A 21,921-nucleotide genomic window follows, 5' to 3' on the forward strand; every position below is an offset into this window, starting at 1 on the left:
TATTCAGTCAGCTATAATAAATCTGAAGGCTCGACACTTGTTTATACTTAAAAGTTACTTCACGCTGTTTAATAATGCTTACTAATAATGAATGTGATTCACTTCAATTAAATCAAATGTGTTCTCAAAACTGAAATCCATGTCCTTAAACAAGTGAAAATGGGGAGATTTTCACAGCTCTAATGAAGTGAATATCACCAGAGAAGGCTTATTAATCCCACTAATAAGGGGACATGTTTCAAGGTTACACACAGCGTTGAGCCAACCCAAAGAGCTGTCAGCTGACACACAGTCATTCAGGGCAGCTAAATAATAACACTGTGTTAAATCAGGAGGCTGTGCTGGCCATTCGCAAGTAGTCAAAGCCTATCATTTAATAATTAATAGATTTCAGATCTTTTTCTTTTTTTTTTTCCCCTACTCAACACATTTGCAGTCTGTGAGAACTCCCACAGCCAGGGAGATGGAGAGTGCAACCCCCACGGGACTGAAGAAACCCACTCCTTTAAGGCCTCTAACTTTTTTCCAAGAGAGACAAAAGAGATGAAAAGCAGAAACAAGGAGAGAACTCACAGGCGTGCACGGTTCTCTCAGTGTTCTCACAGAAAGCTCGGCCACACTGCATTGCAGTAAAAAAAAAAAACACAAATAAGGCAGATCCAAGACTCACAAAGGATCTCGTTTTCAGGGACAGTGTTAACAAGAACAATTATGACAAGTCTGATTACGGCTTTGATCTCGGCTGGGCTGCTGTTCTGGCTAATGGCCCCGACTGCTGTGGCTCAGCACAGGTGGTCTCCTGAGACCTCTGGAGCCAGATCTGACCCTGTTCTGCCCTCCTCTGGGCAGACGACAATTCTATCATCTCTCCCAAAAAAAAAAAAGTGCCCGCAGCAGCTGCCAAGTGTGTTTACAGCTGCACCGCATCAAACATTCATCAAATGCCATCTTTACAGTGTATGATGTGAGGCAATCAGCATTTCACAGGCTGTCAAACGATGTCTAAAGCGGTTGCTACCTGGCAGTGTCAAAAAGAAAACGGTTCAAATACTCACATAAGGTATACAGGTTTCTTTCTAGTCTTAACTCCTGACAGATGAGGTTCCTCATATGTTAAAATATTAATTCTACTTAAATACTTAAAGCGCTCTAATGACAGCAAAGCTCAAAATCAGCTTTCAAGTGTAAATGATCCTTTTTCTTTTTTCCTTCCATTTCATCTAAATCAAAATTGTTCTCAACTTTTAACTTCTGAAGCAGATTAATTTGGCTGGCTAATTCATGCTCATTTAGATTTGTTCCCCCTTACTTTTTTTTTTTTTGTTGAGGAAACTTGTCTCTTGGTTTTAATGCACAGAATGGAGGATTTCACTCCCAAGTTGTTCCCACAAATGGCTCTTGTTGGGGAAAAAGTAAGCGATCTCCACAGCGCCTCCGCTCATGTTTCCAGCAGTGCTGTAGCTCCATCTACAGGTCCTGTTCTTGTGTGCAGCAAAGAACTCTGGGTGACCCCTCTGCAGTCAGTGCTGATGTATAGCACATTCATCTCGCTCAGTGTTAGTGAAAAGCACATCTAAAGACGGTTATTTTATGAAGATTTTAGCTGTCACATTTTCTCTCTCTCAGAGAAAGGAACATGCTGTTGTCAAACTATTGAAAGCGCAGATCCCAGGCTCATTACTCCAGCATAAACAAGAGGATGGAGGAAAAAAAAAAAAATCTAAATTTCTTGTTTGGATTTCCGTCCAGTGATGATAATGTTTATGAGGATTTGCCAGAACTTTGTATAAACGCGTGAGAAAAAGTTCTCTTTTGCTTTTTTTTGTTACCTAATTAAAGAAACATTTCTAAAACTGCTTCCCATTGGCTGAAAAACGGAAGGAAACTTCAAACAGAATGGACTCAGCAGATGAGATGGCACAAACAAAACAGGTAACCTCCTGCACTTGGAAACACGAACAACACTGCAAATACCTCAATTCTATGCAAGGTTTCCCCGTAAATGCTAATTTTAAATGTTCCTCCGTGTGAAGTTTTCTAAATGCCACTCATGAGGGAAAAGTTATCTTGATATGAACAAAGAAAACTTCTCTGAGGGGGAAAAAAAAAAAACTGTTTATGTTTTTTCCCATTCACTTGGTTTATGTGAACCTGAGCAGTGATCCCTCATGCAAAATATGAATACCTTACACACCACACACCAACAACCACTTCATAATGCATACACGAAATCTACATAAACAGGATACAAATGTAGACTGCATGCTGCGTGGAGGTCAGAAAATTGGCCTGTGGGACTGAGTGATATAATGGCTGAGTATTCCTGGTAAAGCACTACGCGAGCGTCCCGCAGTCCCAGTAGAAACCACAGCAGCGGTAATGCATTACAGGATGTATATGGTGTAAAAGGGTAGGACTGGTCTGCCGGCTTGATAAATAATGTATTGTAATGTATATTAAAGCTAGACCCACCACTGCAGCGTTTCCTACTGGCATACCCTGAGAAGCCCTGCGCTGCCTGCCACTGTGGAAAAGAGCAGGCACTAGTGGTATAATTATACACATCTGAGAGGCAAGCAGAGGCCATCTGTCAATGTCTGAATCAGTTACCTTATTACCACTGCCTAAAGATATAAAGATAGGAGTGGGAGCTGCTTTCATTAAGGCACACAGTGGCATGCTTCTTTAGACAGCTCCAAACACTAACTTAATTGCAAATGATGACTTGGAGGAGGAGGAAGTGGCTCGCCTTGGAGTGGGCAAGGCCACTAGTGTGGATGATGGCACGGCACTTGGCTTGTAATGACAGTCAGAGAAGACCCTGTTGTTGCCCTCACTGACTGCTAAACGGAAGCACGAGGTTCAAAGTTTTTTCTTGTTGCTATCAATTACATGAAATATACACAAGTGATGTGCATGTTTTAAGTGTGCTGGTTACTTGCTTAGAATATAATCATTCAGTGAAAAGAAGAACTTTTCACTCATTGAACTCTCAGTCTCGCTGATGAGTGGGTGATGAATATACAGCAGCGGATTCACTCTGGGCAATTCTCACCATGCACCTTCGACACTTAGACTTTTCTGAAGCACACCTCTTCTCAGACGAAAAGCTCTGCTCTGACTACTCTGCTTGATTTATTTTTAAAAGCAGACAATAACACTGTGCTGGTTTTAGTGCCACAAAACTGAGCAGTTGTTCTAAATAAAAGGACAAAGCAGCCGAAATGAATGTCATAAGACCACCATCTGCACTGACAGGCAGCCTGCTGACGCACAACTGTGAAAAAAAATAAGATCGGAATATCTGTGCGCTGCAGTAACAATAGGTATCAGGAGGATGAAACTAGTGAGTGTGTGAGTCTTTTTCACTTCATTCTAAGATCTCTATTTGTGTGCCCAAGTCCTAAACAGCAGGTGGAGTTGAAGTGGAAATGAAAGATTAGAGTGTGCCCCCACACACTCCCATCGCCCGCGGAGGATCTAATTATAGGTGGAGGAAGATGGCCCCCATCCCGCTGACCTGTCACCTGTCAGCCTGCCTATCCTCCCGCTCTCCTGCCCATATCCCTGCCTCCGAGCTCCTCGCTATCTGCCTTCATAGACCGCACTCTAAGCGAACTGTCTCCCTCCTTCTTTGCTCTAACTTTCTTTCCCAGATAGTAGCCTCCCTCCCACTCTATCCTTATACAATCGCCTGCATTGTTCTCCGTCTTCCTGACTGTGTGTCTGTCTGCCTGTCTGTCTCTTCTAAAGGCTGTGATACATTGAGCCCGGCCATTGCCTGGGGGGATTTGCACCTCAGGATCAGTGAGAAGGGCTTATAGAATACACCAGGTATGAATTGCATGTCACTCTGAGACAGAGCAGACAGAAGAGAGGCGGTGAAAGGAGAGTTCTTCACACACCCTGTCTGTGACCGCTTCCTCACCCTGACAAGGCGCTGGCAGGGCTTTCAAGGCAAGTGTACACTCTTAATCATGACATTACATGTGCTGTACGGAGGGGGATTCACGGGGTGATTTAAGATTATTTAAGCTTAGGACCTTAGATCACATACCCTCATTAAAATCTGCTAAACAGAGACATTTAAACAAGGTTCAAATCTCGGAGGCAGACTGTCACCCCTCCACCCAAGGAAGCCGAGACTGTGATCCTCCTTACACCGTCCCCGGGGTCAGGAGGCTTTGCAAAGAAGTCAGATGTACAAACGCCCAAACCCCACCCCTTCAAATGCACTCTAATGTCATCAGAACTGAAGGGAAAGCCAAGTGGGGTTTGATTTAAAGGATAAAGCACATCCATCACATACGCATGGGATAAAAACAGAAGGCAGCCATTGTTTTTTTTTTTTTCATGGGAAAAAGACTAGCAGAGAGAAAAACGGCTAAACCAAAGATTTTCCAGAACATCTAATTCACATAAAATGAAAGAGTTAAAACAGGGCTGCAGTGAAACGGGACAAAACTTGTTCGCCCTAAGGCTTAAAGAGAGTTCATTAACGCGAGGCAATGACTTACCAGAAAGGCTATTAGACTCCGTTGCGTGCTCTCCCATTGAAAACAGCTTTTAATGTACTGTAACGTGTACAGAACTGCTGTGCTGATTTTTCGAACCCGATATATATTCTGGGCGAGAACCTAATGGGAAATAATTGGAACAAAACGCTGGTTAGCATCGTTTGATACTGGACATAATGTTTATGACATAGCAATGAGGTTGAAGGAGCTGCAAATCCCCTTACTTGCCACTCGTGAAATTAAATGTTTAAAGCCAATTAAAGTAATTAGTTTGACTATGTCCGATCCAAACTATGACCATGTATGGCTTTGTTGTGGCTACTTTATCACTTGGATGTGAGAGAAACATACTGGCAAGCTTCTTTTTTGTTCCATCTGCTAAATTCTGCTAAAAAAAAGTCAATAGAGATAACCTTTTTGGAGAACTTCACATTTTCCTCGGTTAGTTTTGATTGCTTCGGTTTGAAGGTTCTGATGCCAGCTCTGACCTGAGGAGAAATAAGGAAATAAATATACTGTAGTATAACTCGTATTTTGAAATTGCAGTAAGCTGCCACCTTTCCAACAAGCTCTGACATATTTAATTAGATACTTACTTTGTTATAAATAACCTCCAGCACCAGTGTGATAGTTCCTTTTGAGACACTTCCCAGGTCTTCTTTCTTCAAGAACAGACAGATCTCCTGCCCATTCTGGACCTTTAACAATGTATGCATAATTTATATTGTGTACATTAGCTAATAAAATGCAAGTCATGTACATGGTCACAGAAGTTATGTAATGGCCGACCGTAAAAAAAACCTCCACTTACAGTCAGTAATGGAATGGCCACTTTCCCCAAAAAGTTTTGGGCTTTGTCTCCATTTTCATCAAAGACAGTCAACTCGACCACATCATGAATGTCCTTGATTGGACTGAAATGTAGAGGAAATGATAAACTTGTTATTCACAACAAATAAACAGAGAAAAAAAATGCAGAAGTTCTTTTTTTTTTTTCCAAGATGTTTTACTCACAAGGTAAAGGCTTTGTGCCACTCTGGATTCAGGGTCTTGCAGATAGTTTGAGTTTGAAGTTTGTCGTTTGAAAGCTCAACTACACATATGGGGTTGCTTTTTCCTGAAGAATGACAACAAAAAAAAAAGGGTTAGACTTTTATGTAAAGAGAGAGCCAAGAGTATGAAAATGGAAAACAGAGAAGCGAGTTTTTGATTACCATTGAGGTCTGTTGCAGGAAGATCATTTGCCTTAATGACCTTGACTTGCAGAAAGCCAACCTCCCCCACTGTCTTGTATGAATTCTTCAAGCTCTGCAAAAAAAAAAAAAAAACGTTTTATTAAACAGAGATTTGTGGGGGATAGCTACTGATTTTATTTAATTCATTTGCATTCTTGTTAATTACCTTTCAATGAACTTAAACAAAACAGAACTTACAAATCTCTCCACCACGCTGTCGCGCTCATCAGGCTTCTCTAAGGTAGCTGTTTCAGTGCCAGAGATGGAGACTCCCCAGCAGGGTCTCAGGGTGACCAGAAACACCAGCCTGCCCTTTCCAGGGTCCAGGACATGAGTGTAGAGCTGCCTCTCATTAAGTGGAAGTCTCGATAGGTCAATCTCAAACCTGACACAAAAGGAAAATAGTTCCATTGAAACACATGAGGCCAACTAGGTCTGCCTTATGTGTTTCGGGCCAATATGAGCAAAATTAACACTATCCGCCTGGAAATACTCACATCCCCCATGATTCCTCACACTTCCTCCCTTTCTTTGAGAAGACCTCCACCTGCAGATGTTCCTTATCTTCAAAGTGATTGAAGTCAAACTGCTCTCTCCACTGGGGATTGGCCTGGATGCAGAGGCTCTGAGGGCAGTAAAGACACCGGTTCAGCACGTACAGTATTATGGAAACACACACACACTTTGATGCCAATGTCAGTTTTAATGCATTATCCGACAGAGAAGCTACTTCATGACAGGTGGATTAAGTCCTCTTTCACTCCGACCACAGTGAAGCAGGAGAGGAGAAAGAGAGGTGTGTTGAGAGTGTGTATTCTATTTTGTGTGTGCTTGTATGTGTACACCTCAGTAGCCACTCTGGGATTGTAAACACTGACAGCTTCCAATTAGAATCAGCTTTGTCCAACAAACAAACAAGCGGAGAGGAAAGCAGAAAGGGTTTACAAAGAAATAACACGACAACACAAGACAAGTGCGGCGAGGAATCATCAGGGGGGAGGCCAACAAGTACAGGTAGATGAACAGGGCATGCTGGGTATGCAAATTAAGGCAATGAAGCCCAGCGCCTGAAGCACAGGGAGAAGTGAGTGGCAGCTTTGCCCAGTCTAATGAGCTGCCTCTGCCATGGCCCAGTGAGCCAAGGTGGAGGTGAGTCACTGACAGGCACCTGCTGAGAGAGAGAAGCGGGGCGGTAAAAGGAAGAGGCTGGGAGAAGACTTGGAAGTATAAAGAGAAGACTTTAAAAGACCCAGGAGCATGAGAAACGGAGTTGTAGAAGTGGGGAAGGAAAAAAAAAAAAGACTTTAAAAAAAGTCCAACCTTGCTCTTGTACTTTTGATCACCCGTGCGAAAGCGGACGTAAACGTCCCCGTTGCCATATTGAGGCAGGTCCTGTCCTTCCACTAAGCCGATATTGAGCACCCCAGTCCACGTCTGGTTTTTCGGTTGATTCTTCTGCGTTTCGGCCGGCCGCTGAGCTGGTGAGGCCTGGTTCTGCTGCAGGGCAAAGTCAGACAGTTATAGTTTTTTTTAAAGTTTTTTTTTAGAAGCACCATGTGTGAGGAAGCCCCGTGCACTCACTCCCCTCTGTTTGCCTTGCTCCTGCCTCAGCACTGGCACCTCATCATGTTCAACAGAGTTCATTAAACTAGGACAAAGGTTTACACTATACAGCACATCTCTGTTGGAGAACATTAGCACCTCTCTACTGACAGGCGAGCCACACCACAGAGGCTCCTGGAGAGAGAGGAAGAGAGGGACGTCAGCAAGCAGCCAGATGTCCCTGAGTGTGACAGTCCCACTCATCACTGGCTCACAGACTGAGTGTGGGGAGGCAGGACACTTGGCATACTGCACCAGAGACAGCAGGCAGCAGTGAGTAATGATGCAAACCACACAGCTCTCTCATCAGCAAATTATGCATACATGCAGTATGTATGGCCTGCTTCAGATTTTCACTGTGTGTTGGTCATCTAACTTTAATTTAACTAGCTAAATAAAAAATATCCTCGGCCTAAGTTAAACTCTAAAACTCAAAAAATGACGCCGTGCATTGGAGGACTCTTTGGCAATGAAGGACAAGCCGAGCAAATAATCCACTTTTCCTGTCCTGTGTCACAGAGGGAGTGAGAGAGAGAGGCCTTGATATGTTTCCATGTTAGAGTTCCCATGAGGCCATGCGGTGATAGGCCAGGGCTGTAAAAACAAACAGCAGAGAGGTGGTGTAGGGCTGACTGTAATTAAAGAGCAGGGCCGTAATCTGCTCTAGCCTCTTTGATTGCCCGGCTCCTTCGACTGCCCCAGCGACGCTGCTTCAAACGGCCCTGCTACAACTCCCCTGCCACTCCGGCCCCTCCTCTTCACTACGGGGTCGCAACCCACATTGCCACCCAATCCGGAGGGGATCAAAGCACATCTCAGGGACCTGAATTAACATGGAATACCACAGGCGCAGCCCTATAAATATCAGCCCCCTTCAAAAGAAGAGGAACAGAGGGAGTGGAGGAGCGATATAAAACAGGCCTCAGCCAAGTCATCCCAAGTGTTTATCTTGGACACATTTCTATCTCAGCGGCCAATAAAACAATTCCACTTAACTGTAAGTGGCCCCTAAAGAGAATCTATTCCTGGTCCTAAAAGGGCTGCGCGATTGCTTCCATATGGTGGGACAGCATGGGGACAAGCACGATGAGCTCAGACCCGGGTCCATTTGGCTGGTACCTCAGCACTGTCCATCCACAGCTGTGATATTACATCCTAACATCTGGGTTATTGCCCACTATGCCTGGGAATTATCAGCGTTGCAGATCTTAGGCATCCCGCACTGGCAACATGCCTCGAACAGCAGAGCCCCCCCCCCCCCTCCTCTCCCACTTCTCCCATACACCCCCTCCTGTTTGAAACACTATCACACAGCAGAGTTTTAACTTAGGCACTTGCCATTCCCTGTCTCTGTGGTGGTAACACAGAGGGAGAAAACGATGTTCAGAAAGAGGGGGAGTGGAGCTGTAAGAGCTGGGTATTCAGCACTTCCAGGATAGGTGTTAAATGCAATAAGATATTGTACGTTTGTCAAAAATGAACCAGGAAAAAAAAAATGGCATTGTTACGTTGTTAAATTAGCACTGTGATTTAGGCAGCAGAACACCGCGAAGAGCCCCATCCCACATTTCCCCTCTCCCTTTGAGTATCTTTAACCATCTGTAGCGGATAGCCTACAATGTGTATGAAAAAAGGCTTCATTCCTTTGTCATCTCATTTCAAATTGAGATTGTCGGCTGGACCATCAAGAGACTGAACAGTGGCAGATGTAGTGACTACATAGGTGTGAATATAAACCCACTCGCTGCAGTGCAAGTCCCAAACAGCAAACCTCCAATTTCACTCTGAATCTAATTACAGCTGCAATATATTGAAAACCACTTGAGAGGAAATGGAACTTTGTTTACAACAAAACCAAATAATGCTCTATAGCACTCATCTAAGGGCTCTTTCATGACAATGTATTCAGTAAATATTATTATTTTGGTTTTGATCAGAGTGTAATATTGTGCTATACTTTCCCTCCAGAAAATGATACCAATGAAAATAATATGCATTGCGAAAAAAAAAAAAAAAAATGGATCAAAATAAAACCACAAAAGAAATAGGCTGTGCTGAAACCAAGGTTACACACAAAAGCCTGAGTCCTGAGCATACACCTCATTCTTTGTTGCATCATATTACAGTGAGCTACTGCCCCCTAGTGGTCATGATTAAGGCAAATGTAAAGCCGGATTCAAGAATACTTTAGGCCTTCTACAAACTATTTATTAAATTCCATTTAAAATAAATGTTATGATGAATAAAACCCATACCTTGTTCTTTCGCTGTGGCCATCTCTGGAAAAAAAAAAAAAAAAAAATTACATAAATCAGTTCAATTTTTCTCAAATAAGACTGTAGGGACAAAACAAAAACTGCATCAAGAAAAACTTGTCATAGCATGGAAATAATCTTACAGGGCTTCTTTTGACGGTGGCATCTCGAAACATTAGGCAGACTTCAACAGTAATTACTCCCATGTCATCTTCTTTACTTTTTGGATCATCAAGATGCAGCTCCAATTCATAGGTTCTTTGTGGAGACAGACAAGGCATGACAAATAAAAGGAATGAACACTGAGTAATATCCTTATGATCATGTATTCTCTAAATAATTAAAAATATATATATATTTACATACTTGTACAGTTCAAGATTTTTAAGAGGAATTATGCTGGAGCCCATGAACTCATCAGCGGTCCGATTCTTATCATACACCTGCAACAAAACAACAAACATCCTTGAGATTATAAACTGAAGTTGTGTTCTCTGCCACGTGACCTCTGATAATGCACTTCTGTTCAAACAAACAATGCCTACCCGGACGTCCACGATGTGCTCCCTGTCACGAAGAGGATAGCTAAAGGACTCGTTCCACCGTGGATTCAGGTTTTTATAAACCACTTTGCTTTTATAAAGCTGCTTCCCTTCAAGTTTGAACTTCACATAAGGATCACTGGTACCTTAAATTTAATAGAAAGAAAAAGAGCAAGTTAATGTTGTCTGACACAGGTGGTAATTACCTTAACTGTTATGAATGAACAATCCCAGCATATACACATGTGATTTCATGGCAATTCATGGTGAAAGTGAAATATTTAATGCAAACTGTTTATCCCTTTGGAGGACATATTGTCTTTTTCAAATGATAAAAGTATGTATGAAATATGCACACACATTTAAAACACATCCACCTACACATCCGTCCCCCATGCAGGCTGTGTGAGAAACGGAGGTATGTGAGAATGAGGTGTACCCCACACATGGCAAAAACAGAGTGATGTAGCTGTTTAATTGTGAAAGAGTAGAAACACTCGCCAGCATGAGGCAACCACAAACCAAAATGGAGAAGCAACCAGTGTTAATCTCCCGAGCCTGTTAAGAAAGTCTGTCAGTGAGTAGAGTGGGGGTATTGGACTTCTTTGTTTCTGCAATTGCATGCAGATTGGCCAAAAAAATGAAAGCCAGTCCCATGCCTTCATTTGTATAGAGGAATAAAGGGGTGCTTGAGAGAGCCTGCAGGGAGGCTTGAATCACATGACAAAGGCCCTGTGGGGATGGGCTGTCAGGCCTGTCAGCTCCCCACTCCAAATGAACATCTCGCAAAGGCAGGCAGGACCCACAGCAGCTCCACCCTGCCAGCCTGTGACAGGGAAACCTCCAGGCAACTTGACAGGAGGAGAATGTGGCAGCTAGCAAGGAGAAAAGCTCTGGCATGACTGAGAACGGTGACGATGGAAATTAATGGAAAAAAAAGGCGAGAACAAAAAACTAAGGAGTGGGGGCTGGTGGCGTGGGTCCTTTTAGAATATGTAATGACAATGTATGCCATTGGTAAGCCTTTGGCACGGGGTTGATTGTTGGGCAAACAGTGGAGAGACAGGGGGCGTGTGGGGAATGCATCATCTTGGTGCCATCTTGTCAGGGAAAGTAAGGTCTCAACTAGCAGGGAGTAGGGAACTGGTCCTGGAGGGGCTGTGACCACCCTACAGGTTTTACATTTTTAATGGATTAAGATTTATGTAGCATGAAATTCTGTCGTATAACAGTTTCAACTACAGAATAAGTTCATCAGTCTAAGTAAGGTCTAGTAAAGGACAACATGTGATTTTACTAAAAATGTTGTAGTTCCATTTGAGGCCACCGGGTGTCACTGCTTCCCCAGAGCTGACTAATTGAGACTAGTGTTTCTGTCTTCTTTTACCCGGGTCAACATCATTTTCAAAGGGTAATAAATCTGAAGTCATGAACATAAACATACTCAAATGTGTAAAATTCAAAACTGCCTTTCAAAGTTGATGATAGATTTTACAAAATGTCTAAAATGTACTAATAACAATCAAATAAAATGAATAATCCAAATGCACTTTAGAATAATCTGCAGGACAAGAGAGAAAATCTGAATTTTAACATCAAACCTGAACACATAAACAAAATAGTGCACAATGTATTTTGTGGGATAAGTGATAACGACTTTTCCTTCTTAAGACAAAGGCTTTGTTTTCAGATAGCCCATCAGTCTAATTATAGATGTGATTGCCAATTAAGATTGGCAAAGGGGTCCTCTTCTATTTCATCTGGCATGCCATTTTAAAATCAGTTGTTTTTAATACCCGCGGTTTCATGTACAGATTGTGTGTTCTCTTTAATTAGTACTGATTTCTTGATACCAGTCTGTCTTTCGTCATACTGGTCTGACTGCATTCTTCTGTAGTGTTTTTTTTTTTCTTTGTACAAACGGAACTTCACATGAGACGTCATCCTTACAAGTAAACAGAGGCATTAACTGAACACAGCCCATCTTGCCTTTATACACAATAACACATTTTCCCATTCTCTACTTTCAACTGTCTGCTGGTTCATAAGCACTGAAAGATTACCACGATGTATAGGCATTGTATGTATACATGCAGTGTTTCATCAAAGGCTCAATCTTAAGCCAACACTCAAAAGAACCGCTTTCTTTACAAGAAATTTGATATGATATCTCTTGATCTGCTCTGATCCAAAGGGGGTTTTCAAAAAGTCCCCACAGTCAAGACAACAGCTTGATGTTAGCTTGTAAAGGGAGTAATTATCTGCTAAAGATCCATGTGAGACAGATACTCCCAGACTGAGAACAGCTATAAAGGCCTTATGGATCTCCTACAGGTTGTTGACCTACCAGAGCGCTTGTCTCGGATGACCAGGTTCTTCCCCTGCTTCAGGTTGATGTCCAGGAGATATCTCTGGAATGGTTGGGGCACTTGAACCTCAGGCCCCGCTGGCAAAGAGTTCTCCAGGGGATCTTGCAGATTTTCATCGAACAAATCACAGGGCTCACTGGACAGCTAGATGAGGAAAAAGATTGTGATTTAATATTATGAAACAGTAGAATGCAAACTTTTACTTTAGTACAGAGAAGCTAAAATATCTGGGTGTGCAAACAATCCTGTTGTCCATGTTATCTTTTTTTAAAAGTTTGTTGTTGGAAATGTTTTTTTTTACTTTAAAACATACTCAAAAGTTTCCTAGTGACTACAGCTAATGTTCTTCAGAGACAAAAACCTGGTCAGCAGCACAGCAGTGAACATTTTCAACAGCACAGCGAGGTGAGATGTTATCGGTGGTTTTGCATACTTTTTGTACGACACAGTTCCTAGAACTAGACACACGGGTTTTTGAATAGTTTCCGTATCTCAGAGGCATCTGGACAAAAAAAAGAACACAACAGTCTCTGTTTCTGTAATAGTCAGATACACCTATACTGTTTTTGTCCCTTACATGTCCTAGTGTTTATGTGAGAGTGGGAAAAAAAAAACATTTCAACTCAGACTTTGAAAAGGAATTTCTAAAAGATGCCTGGCTGAGGGCCACTCTGATGTTTACAGCTGAAGTATGAGGGGGGGGAAAGGAAAAACATTTGAAAGTGAAATATAACTATGCAAATATGCCCAGTGTGAGAGTATATCACATGTAACTTAATGAGTAAACTTCATTGATAACAACAAGATATATGTTTGTATATATGTTTTTGTTTTTTTTAAATATAATACTATTATTATTCAACACAACCTCTTTCAGATCAGATTTTAAGGGCACTAGAGCTTGTATACTTTTGATTAGTAATATAAGTTGGAGTTCTTAATAAACTGTTTTTGATCACATCTGGATTAGTCTTTTTTTTTTAGATGTTTTACCAAAAAAATAATAAAATTGATAAGTGAATACAAAAGATTCAAAGTGCTGGCAGACTTCAACAACAAATGACATTGGGGCATCGGATAGCGGTTATGTGGCATGCCCCCATGTACATAGTCTGCCGTCATGGGTTCGAATCCGGCCTTGGCCATTTGCTGCATTTCATCCCCCACTCTCTCAGAGCAACCTTTCCTGTCTCCCTTTAGCTGTCCAATTTAATAAATGCAAAATTTGCCAAAAAAATACAACTTAACGAAAAACAACTTTCTCTGACCTTGTATGTAGGGGATTTCAATTGGTATAAAACTAACCTCAATTTCTTCCTGGGGTTCCTCGGACTGGGCGTCTTCCAGCCAAGCCTCCTCCATCTCGAACTGTTTAACGAAAAGAGGGGAGTAAGGTTCTCGTTCCAGTTCCTCTGTCGACTCTGTCGTCCAGGGCATGTTGACTGGATCCTCGTTAGGAGTGACACAGGCAGAGTCCGCAGAGGTGCCATCTGTATTTTCCAGAGTATCCAACACCAGAGACAATTTTTCCGCAGCAGATTTGTCTCTGATTCTTGGCGGCGTCCCTAATCCAGATAACGGCCTTTTCGGCTTTTCTGGGTAAGGGTTTTCTCGTTCTCCAAGTGAGCTCGCTCTGGCAATCGCTGAAACAACAGCACTTGAAGGCACCCTGTGCGTTGAGGAATCTTCAGCAGAGTGACTTTCCCTCTCCACTCTGTCTGGTCTTGGTGAAAGAACAGATCTTGGTGCAGAAATAGGGTTAAAAGTAAACTTAGGCGCATTCCCCTCGGCTTCTTCGCCTGGTGGTGCATCAACGCTGTCTGTCATCACCTTGTTCTCTGAAGTGATCCTTTCGCTAAATTCCTCATACAGGGTGAGCGATTCTACAGGTGCACTTGTTCTATTGAAAGCAGCCACAGTGGGATCCCGGGGAACTTTGAGTCTCGTTACTGGGGCAAAATCGTTCATGAAGATTGGTCCATCAGCAGTCAAACCACTTGCAACTGAATCATTATCACTGACACCAGGGGAGACGCCAAAGAAGTTGGCATCTGAGGTAGTGGACCCCAAGGCGCTGTCTGTATATGATTCACCTGGCACAAACCTTAAGTCTGGTACAGAAATACTGCGCCGATGGGCCAGCCTCCTCCCCTGCTTGGCGAGTGGCTTCTTGCGGGGCTTCTTCAGGTTGGCCAACTTGGTTTTCAGCCTCAAGTTCTCCAAGAAGGTCTTTTTCTTAACATCCATCGTGACCGATTCCTTTCAGATTAAAAATTAAACAAACAGGGACATCAAGATTCTTTGTATTACTTACTTCTGTAGTTATTCAGATTATAATGTACAGATATAATTAGGGTTATTCACTGTTCTCTAATGTCAGTCACACCTGACAGAGTGACACCAAGTACAGCTTAGAGAGTGTCAACTGTTTTTCCTGATATCTGCAAGGATGTTTGGTAGACTTATTGTCTGCTCCAGTGTAATCGACGTCACAGATCAGTCTAGGTGGGTCAATGTGACCCTGATGATGGTAACGTCTTTTGGGATATATGCGATGCCTTTTCGAAAAAGTTCGGCAGATGTGACTGAGCAAGAAACTTTCATCGACGTAAGCCATCTGAGTCAACTGAGTCTTATTGTGTGGAGTCAAGTCTTAGTAATTACCTCGACAACTTCTGTACAGGTCTCAACAAATACCGCGTCAGATCAGGTGCTACATTATCAAAGACAAATCTAACTTAGCGCTGACACTTTCATATGATCTCAAATACATTTTCTGAGGAAATAAAACGTCACCTGAATTTCACTAACTGGCATAACTTTACAAATGTATCAAGTCAAAATTAAGACATTTCACTTTACCTGTCCAGCAAACCGACACACTAAGTTAGTATCCACTGAGGGAAGCAGTACATTTCCTGAGAGGCGGCTCAAACATCATAACTATTATGAAAGTGCTAGAGCAACACAAAATGTAGCTAGTTCACTTTCCTGCCAGAGGACAGTTGATTGGTGGAGAGGCGAAACCGGGTGAAACCTGACATACCTGTCTCACCAGGTGAGTTTCAACGACTTTGACGCTAGCAGAGAAAAGTGATGAGCCCTTCCCAAAGTCTTTTTTTTATGTATGTAGTAACACACAGAGTGACTTTAGGATCAGATATTTGGGATCCTTTGACTGTATGGTAGGATTAGAAGAAAATCTTACGATAAATATTGAGTCTATTAAGACATTGAGACATTAAACACACACTGAATCACTGATACAGTGATGAAACAGTTGCTCACAGCACAGCAAGTAGGAACAGTCTGTTTAATGTTGATTTGAATATTTAGCTGTTTATTTGCATTTGTGGAGCTATTTGTTAGTTTTAAGACTCGCATGCATTACACTTCCTCTAATATGGGTTCTTCATAGGACCAAGTGTTTGAAAAAATAAAATACTTAATGCCATAATCTATCCTAATTCTGCAATACAACTGTCCTTCTTATCTGTCCAAAACAGACCCAAAATACTGCTGATGGATTCTACGACACGGCTGAGGCATATGAAATGTTGGCTATCTGTTCATCTTATCTCATCCCCCCGATCTTCGGCAGGGATCTGGCGCTCGGGGGCCGCCTTGTCATATCAGACTCCATTTCTTTCACGCAGCCACATATTTGTTGACAGTGGAACATGGTTTAGCCCGAGCTCGTCAAAAGTGAGCATTTGTGTTTACAAAGTATAAACTCTAGCTTTCTGTCCACACATGGGAGCCAATGCAACAGACCCGCTGGTGTTCACTCTCTCCCTCATTGCCGGTGCACAACAGTGGAGACTGTATGACAACAGATGTGTTTGAGTCTGGACTGAGTCTTGTTCAATATTTGCTGATGTCTTAAAGAGATCAGGCCCACATGAAAGCACCCCAAACTTGGCTTCCAGTTGAAAGGCAGGGCTGGGGATCCGAAACAGGGCAAGCCCCTATGGCAGGTGGCCTGTCGCCCTTCTTCTCACACAACTCAAACAGCCCCAAATCCTACTTGGTTACTCTACACATGCACACTGGAGCTGTTCCAGCCTGCAGCACAGCTGGTCTGATGGAGAGGAAGCCAAGTACATGCACTGAGGGACAAATACTGAGTAATGCACATGAAGGCCTTCACAGTGAAAAGAAAACATTACAGAGTAAGGTTGTAAACGACACAGCTGACCCAGACCCGTTTATCTTGCAGTGTTTTATGTTTTGGGTTTGTCATGCGTGGCCCAAGTGTTATGCATAGGCTACACCAGCAATGCAACAATGTTAAAATGCGTATTCAGTTTTGCATCAAAATGTATAATCAGGCAAGCACCTGTGAGTAAAATAGGCTACTTTTAATGAGCAGTCAAACTTCTGTTCTCTAGTTGTTTGGATAACCTTAACAAGGAAATCCACTGGCCTTACGCAATGCTAAACGCAGAACTCTTCCTTTAGAAAAAAAAAAAACACACTGAAGAGGAAATACTGGGTAGCCTGAATAGTTGTTTTTTTCCCTGTGTGTTCAAAAAGACACAATTCAAGAGAGGTAACTATAACGTTAGCAAAATGTAGCCTAAGTAACTTATCGATTTTTACAAGTTAAGGTTTACTTTGACACTTCTTTCTAATTTCAATTAACCACAGGTAGCCTACATTTTAACATTTTAACATGTAGGCTATATTTTAGAGTTTAAACTGACCTTATTTGTTTTAAAAACACAAGAGCACTTGTGGATAATATAGGCCTACATATTATTTGCAGCCCCCCAAACAGGCACAGTCGACGGTGAACTATGTGCTATCTTGGATAGGGACGTAGTGTTTACCTAATGTTCATACATTTCTTAATTTTTCCAAACCTGTTAACTTTAATGGTTTATCAAACTTACCTCAGACTGTATCATGAAAGTGTGCAGGGCCAGGAAGCAACACTACAGTTTAACGTTTTGTATTACAGCGCCTCCTGCTGGTGGTAATGTGGAAATGCACGGGCTCGTCTTGTAAAGCACTGCTGTCAACTCGTGGTGAAAAGAAACTCATAATAACAAGACTGAGGCCAAGTACCTACATCCATTCAAATATTTCCATATCTGACAGTTACTTTTTACTTCACAGGCTCGGATGTTTCGTTTGAAATATCCCTTCATTTTAAAATATGATTTAGATAATAGACTTTAGCTACAACATTACATCTTCTGCTGGGTGGTAAAATAATCCAACAATAAAAAATAAAATCATAATAGTAACTCTTTTTTACATTTTGAAAACGTTAACATTGAAATAGGTAAGGTTTCAAAAGCAAGATTTCCCTTGTGATCATTGTTCTAAACTGCAGTGATGCTACATTATGTTTAATGAGATAACTAATAGGCCTCTGCATGAAGAAATTAATACATTTTTACAGCAAAAACAGTGTGATTTTCATCGCTATTTGAGAGCCAATCACTGTGACCTCAGTGTACTAGCTGATGCATGCAGTCTATAAAATGAAATTTAAAGACAGAATTCAAAGATTGATAGACATCAAGTTCGAAGTGAGCATACACTGAGGTGTTTAATAAAGTTGACAGTTTCTACTGTTTGGGACTTCACAGGAGAACAAATTCTATGTAAGAGTTGTTTACTTCATTTTATACAGAATAAGAGAGATAACCTAAATTACACATTAAAAGCCAATATTTGTACGTTTGTGAAGAATACAAATTTGTACAACAATATCTAGCATAGTATGTTAATTGTTTAATAAAAAGTTCACTTGAATATTTATTGTATGATGAAAATAAAATAACACATTCAAGGGAAATAAAATGTAGGTCAACTTAAAATCTTTCGATTTGGAAACAAATAATTTCATTATTGGCAACAAAGTCCAGCTTGTGCCGCCAAACGGTCTGAGCATTCAAACCGAAAACAGCTTCTTCAGTTAAGTGAACTATCAGCTACAAACACTTACCAAACACATAGTTCTGTTTATAAAAGCCATGAAGCAAAGCAGTGTACTGTTACACAGCAAAGTGAAGAAAAGTCCTCCAAAGGTTCATTGATTACCGTCTCCTTTCACATTCATCAATTGTGCACAATTTGGACAAAGACCCAAAAGAGCAAAGTGTATCACAGTGCATTCACTGTGCATGTTAAGAGTGCGAGTCTTTTCTGAGGGGGAGGCAGGTCTGGTCGAGTTCACATACATTTGTGGGTTTTTTTTGTTTTTTTTTAAATGAAAGACAATAAAATGAAAAAAATCTGTCGTTTTTTTTCTTTGGGATAAGGCATTTCCTATCTGTGCATATTCGGTAAATAGAGAAACTAGAAAATTCCCTGATATGTTATTAAGTGCTAAAGTGTGTGCTCAACTAGGAGGTGGTGCTGCCCGAAAAAAGGCAGACATTTTTTGTTGTAGCCTTTCATTATTGCTATTTCAACCAGCTATATTAAACCTGATTGTATTATGGATTACTGTAATGTCAAGTATTTTGTAGTAATGTATATGAAAAAGAAAATATTTCTGGGGGTTTATTCAAATCAATCATGTAATGAAAGGTATCATATGGAACTTGTTTAGTCCAGCAGTGTCCAGCTGTGGCACTTAATGCTAACAGTCAACCCTCAGATGCTCTTCTTCCTGATGCTCTGTGGACTCAAAAAATGACCTGATGTCGGGACATCATAGTCTGTTTAATGTCAGTGTGAACTGGGGGGGCTAAAGCTGCATAGATCAATAGGGGAGCATACTGAGAACTAGCATGGTGCTGATGATGGGGTCGCAGAGAACAGAAACCTCAGTAAAGCACACTGGATATGTCACAGTGAATGCAGAGTAATACCTTTCTCGTACAGCAAACTTCTCATACAAATGTGTGCAATCCAGCAGTGAGATTGAAGTCAATGACATTGCATTGTTGTCGATGTTATAATGATGAATCAGCTGCTGAATTATTAGCTTCTTTGAGGATGGAGAAGAAAACAAGTCACAACTGCCTTCCCCCCCTCCCCTTCTGTCTTTGCAAGACACTTTCCATCGTACATGAATTAAACTCCTTTGGATTATCACTTCTCTTAGCTCTAAGGTTCCCAATCCAATAGTACTCTTTTTTAGTAATAGGGCATTGATGTAAGATACAATTTCCACGGTCAATTCAGGAAATACATGAGTTTTTTTTTTGTACATAATTATGACTCACATTTCAAGTAGACTGCAATATTTACAACCACATACGGGCACAGGCATGTTGTTTTGAGTGAAGGTCGGCAGCCTATTCTAACACATATATGTCCTCTGCTTAAATTCTATGAACCAATAACAGGATAGGGAAAACGGGCTCGAGAGATGGCATGTCTTTCAGATGAGCTACATGCAATAACAATAGATTATTCTTCAGTGTGGGGCTGGGACCTTGGGTTTGAATGTTGGCAGTGTATTCAGCAGCTGCTGGTATACAACTAAGAAGAGCTACCACAATAGGAGGGAAGAAACCCTATTCCCGATTTCCCTTAGCCTTGTGATCATCCTTCACAAATATATGAAAACAAGTGGAACTTCAACCTCACAGCATTGTTAATACAATGTCTTCAGGACAAACAATCACCACTAATAAAGACAGGGGAAAAAAAACAAGTCAACCATCTGGAAGTAACACACATGGGAGGTTATGTTGTATATTCAATTTTGAAGAGATTACAGTAAATTAACAAAAGAAAAAAGCAAATATTGACCAGTGAATGATCTACTTTTTAAGGGTCTACTCTTGTAAACTTGGCTGTAATCCACAAAAATATACTTTTCTTGAAAACGGTGATTATACAGTACATTCAGTATGTACTATCACCCTGGTGATATATATTAAAGTCCTTATTTACACAACAGAGGAAAATGTTTGGCTCAAATTTTCATTTGTACAAACAGAACAGCAAATGTTCATGGCTTTAGATATTGATTCAGGTTTACATGACCTTACACCGTTTGTGATGAAGCACAATAAAATATAAAACTACGATGAAAGAAACGGTGCATTTGAGTGAAACTGTAGTAACTGTACAAAACAACACAAAAGAACAGCTTTGGCTTATATTACTGATGAACTGTTACACAATTGTGAACATGTTGATTTTCTCACCAGTTCAACTGGACAGGTTTGCATTCTCTTAATTGCACATTTATATATCCTACTCTTTTTAAATTAAAAAATGATAGTATGTCATTATTGCAATAATTCTGTTGCTATTTTTGTTTTACCACCAACAGTACTGTTTCATTTGATCACTAAAGTAGTCTCAACTGCTGCGTTTAATTCACTGCATGTAAAATCCTGGTAGTATAAAGTATAAATTAACTCCATGTTCTCTGTATTTCCTGATGAACTGATCGATAAATGAGACGAGGCCACTTGAGTTAAAGGTCTTGTCTTACAGCATGATTTCAAAGATAGTTCATCATATTCGAGGGTTTTTTTCAGCTTGAAAGCAACGTAAATTTTTCAGATTTTGTTTGCAACTTGCAAGCACAACAGCATTACAGCAATTACATGTAAGTGTCTGTCTAGACCGGTGACTTCGATAATCTACCACTTATTGTTTAACGATTATTCTTTAAACGTCCTCACTTGCAAATATGTAATGCACCAAGTACCTGATACCACCTGTTTGTGCACGTTATTCAGTCCAGCTAACTGAGATTTTTTAAATCTTCCTGCTTCAGTTTGAGAATTATTTATGTGGATATGTTTTGTAACATTTTGCCACTCAGTCTTACAAATTGAAATGGAGTTGAATAATAGTATAGTAATGATAGCTCTAAGAACCCTTGCTCTTTCATTTGTCTCCATGTCTCACCCCTCCCTCTCCCCCTCTCTGCCTGGCTGGTGACTGGAGGCCTGATCCCGGCTCTTTATGTCACCCACGTGTCCATGCGCAAGCGCTTGACTGAGGGGCTCTCCCTGTCCTCGGAGCCAGCTGGGGGTCTGCCCAACCCAAGTGGGGAGTGGAAGTCTGGCCGGTGGTCCTCTCGATCACTGCCGTCATAAGAGCTACAGGAGGAGCTGAGGCTGTCGGCAGGTGAACGTCCCAGAACCTCCTGTCGGCTGGACCCTTGCTGCGGCTGCTGAGGGGGGAAGCCGGAGGGGGTGACGCGCTCTCGAGGCGGTGAAATGGGCTCTGACTTGATGTTTATGCTGTGGCTGGTGTTGATGGAGAGGTTGGAGCCCTGAGGTAGGTGACCTCCACCACTGCAGAGAACAAAAGCATGACATTCTGTGTTCAGTTTTGGAAAAAAGAAGAGACTACAAAAGTGAGGTGCAACAACGGCAGGAACATGTAAATGTGTGATTCAGCATGATATCACAGAGCACAGTGGGTGTTGCTTTTATGTGAGGGTGTCTGGAGAATGTGCCTTTGTTTGA

At 41.5% G+C, this 21,921-nt stretch overlaps 2 protein-coding genes across 11 annotated transcripts in view; both read right to left on the bottom strand.

The window, feature by feature from the left end:
• Positions 1-17,615, bottom strand: part of mctp2a (multiple C2 domains, transmembrane 2a) — a 33,934-nt gene extending 16,319 nt beyond the window's left edge. The window contains exons 1-16 of one of the 2 annotated variants that reach the window (XM_061035237.1): positions 17,416-17,615; positions 13,826-14,779; positions 12,499-12,664; positions 10,155-10,297; positions 9,976-10,052; positions 9,753-9,867; positions 9,610-9,633; positions 7,073-7,249; positions 6,250-6,377; positions 5,951-6,137; positions 5,732-5,825; positions 5,532-5,634; positions 5,329-5,431; positions 5,114-5,215; positions 4,931-5,005; positions 4,518-4,637 (exon numbers count right to left, since the gene is read on the bottom strand). In XM_061035237.1, the coding sequence (XP_060891220.1) occupies positions 4,518-4,637; positions 4,931-5,005; positions 5,114-5,215; positions 5,329-5,431; positions 5,532-5,634; positions 5,732-5,825; positions 5,951-6,137; positions 6,250-6,377; positions 7,073-7,249; positions 9,610-9,633; positions 9,753-9,867; positions 9,976-10,052; positions 10,155-10,297; positions 12,499-12,664; positions 13,826-14,779; positions 17,416-17,430 (2,583 nt within the window). In that variant the 5' untranslated portion in view covers positions 17,431-17,615. Of the gene's footprint in view, positions 1-4,517; positions 4,638-4,930; positions 5,006-5,113; positions 5,216-5,328; positions 5,432-5,531; positions 5,635-5,731; positions 5,826-5,950; positions 6,138-6,249; positions 6,378-7,072; positions 7,250-9,609; positions 9,634-9,752; positions 9,868-9,975; positions 10,053-10,154; positions 10,298-12,498; positions 12,665-13,825; positions 14,780-15,382; positions 15,499-17,415 lie in introns of those variants that run through there. The other variant, XM_061035238.1, reaches the window with a different exon arrangement.
• Positions 17,616-18,061: 446 nt separating this feature from the next.
• mef2aa (myocyte enhancer factor 2aa) overlaps positions 18,062-21,921 on the bottom strand; it is a 62,540-nt gene continuing 58,680 nt past the window's right edge. For all 9 annotated transcript variants that reach the window (XM_061035240.1, XM_061035239.1, XM_061035241.1 and 6 more), the window contains one exon: positions 18,062-21,747. In XM_061035240.1, the coding sequence (XP_060891223.1) occupies positions 21,411-21,747 (337 nt within the window). In that variant the 3' untranslated portion in view covers positions 18,062-21,410. The remainder of the gene's footprint in view (positions 21,748-21,921) is intronic.

This window comes from Labrus mixtus, chromosome 4 (genome assembly GCF_963584025.1).
Source record: "Labrus mixtus chromosome 4, fLabMix1.1, whole genome shotgun sequence".
Classification (NCBI taxonomy): domain Eukaryota; kingdom Metazoa; phylum Chordata; class Actinopteri; order Labriformes; family Labridae; genus Labrus; species Labrus mixtus.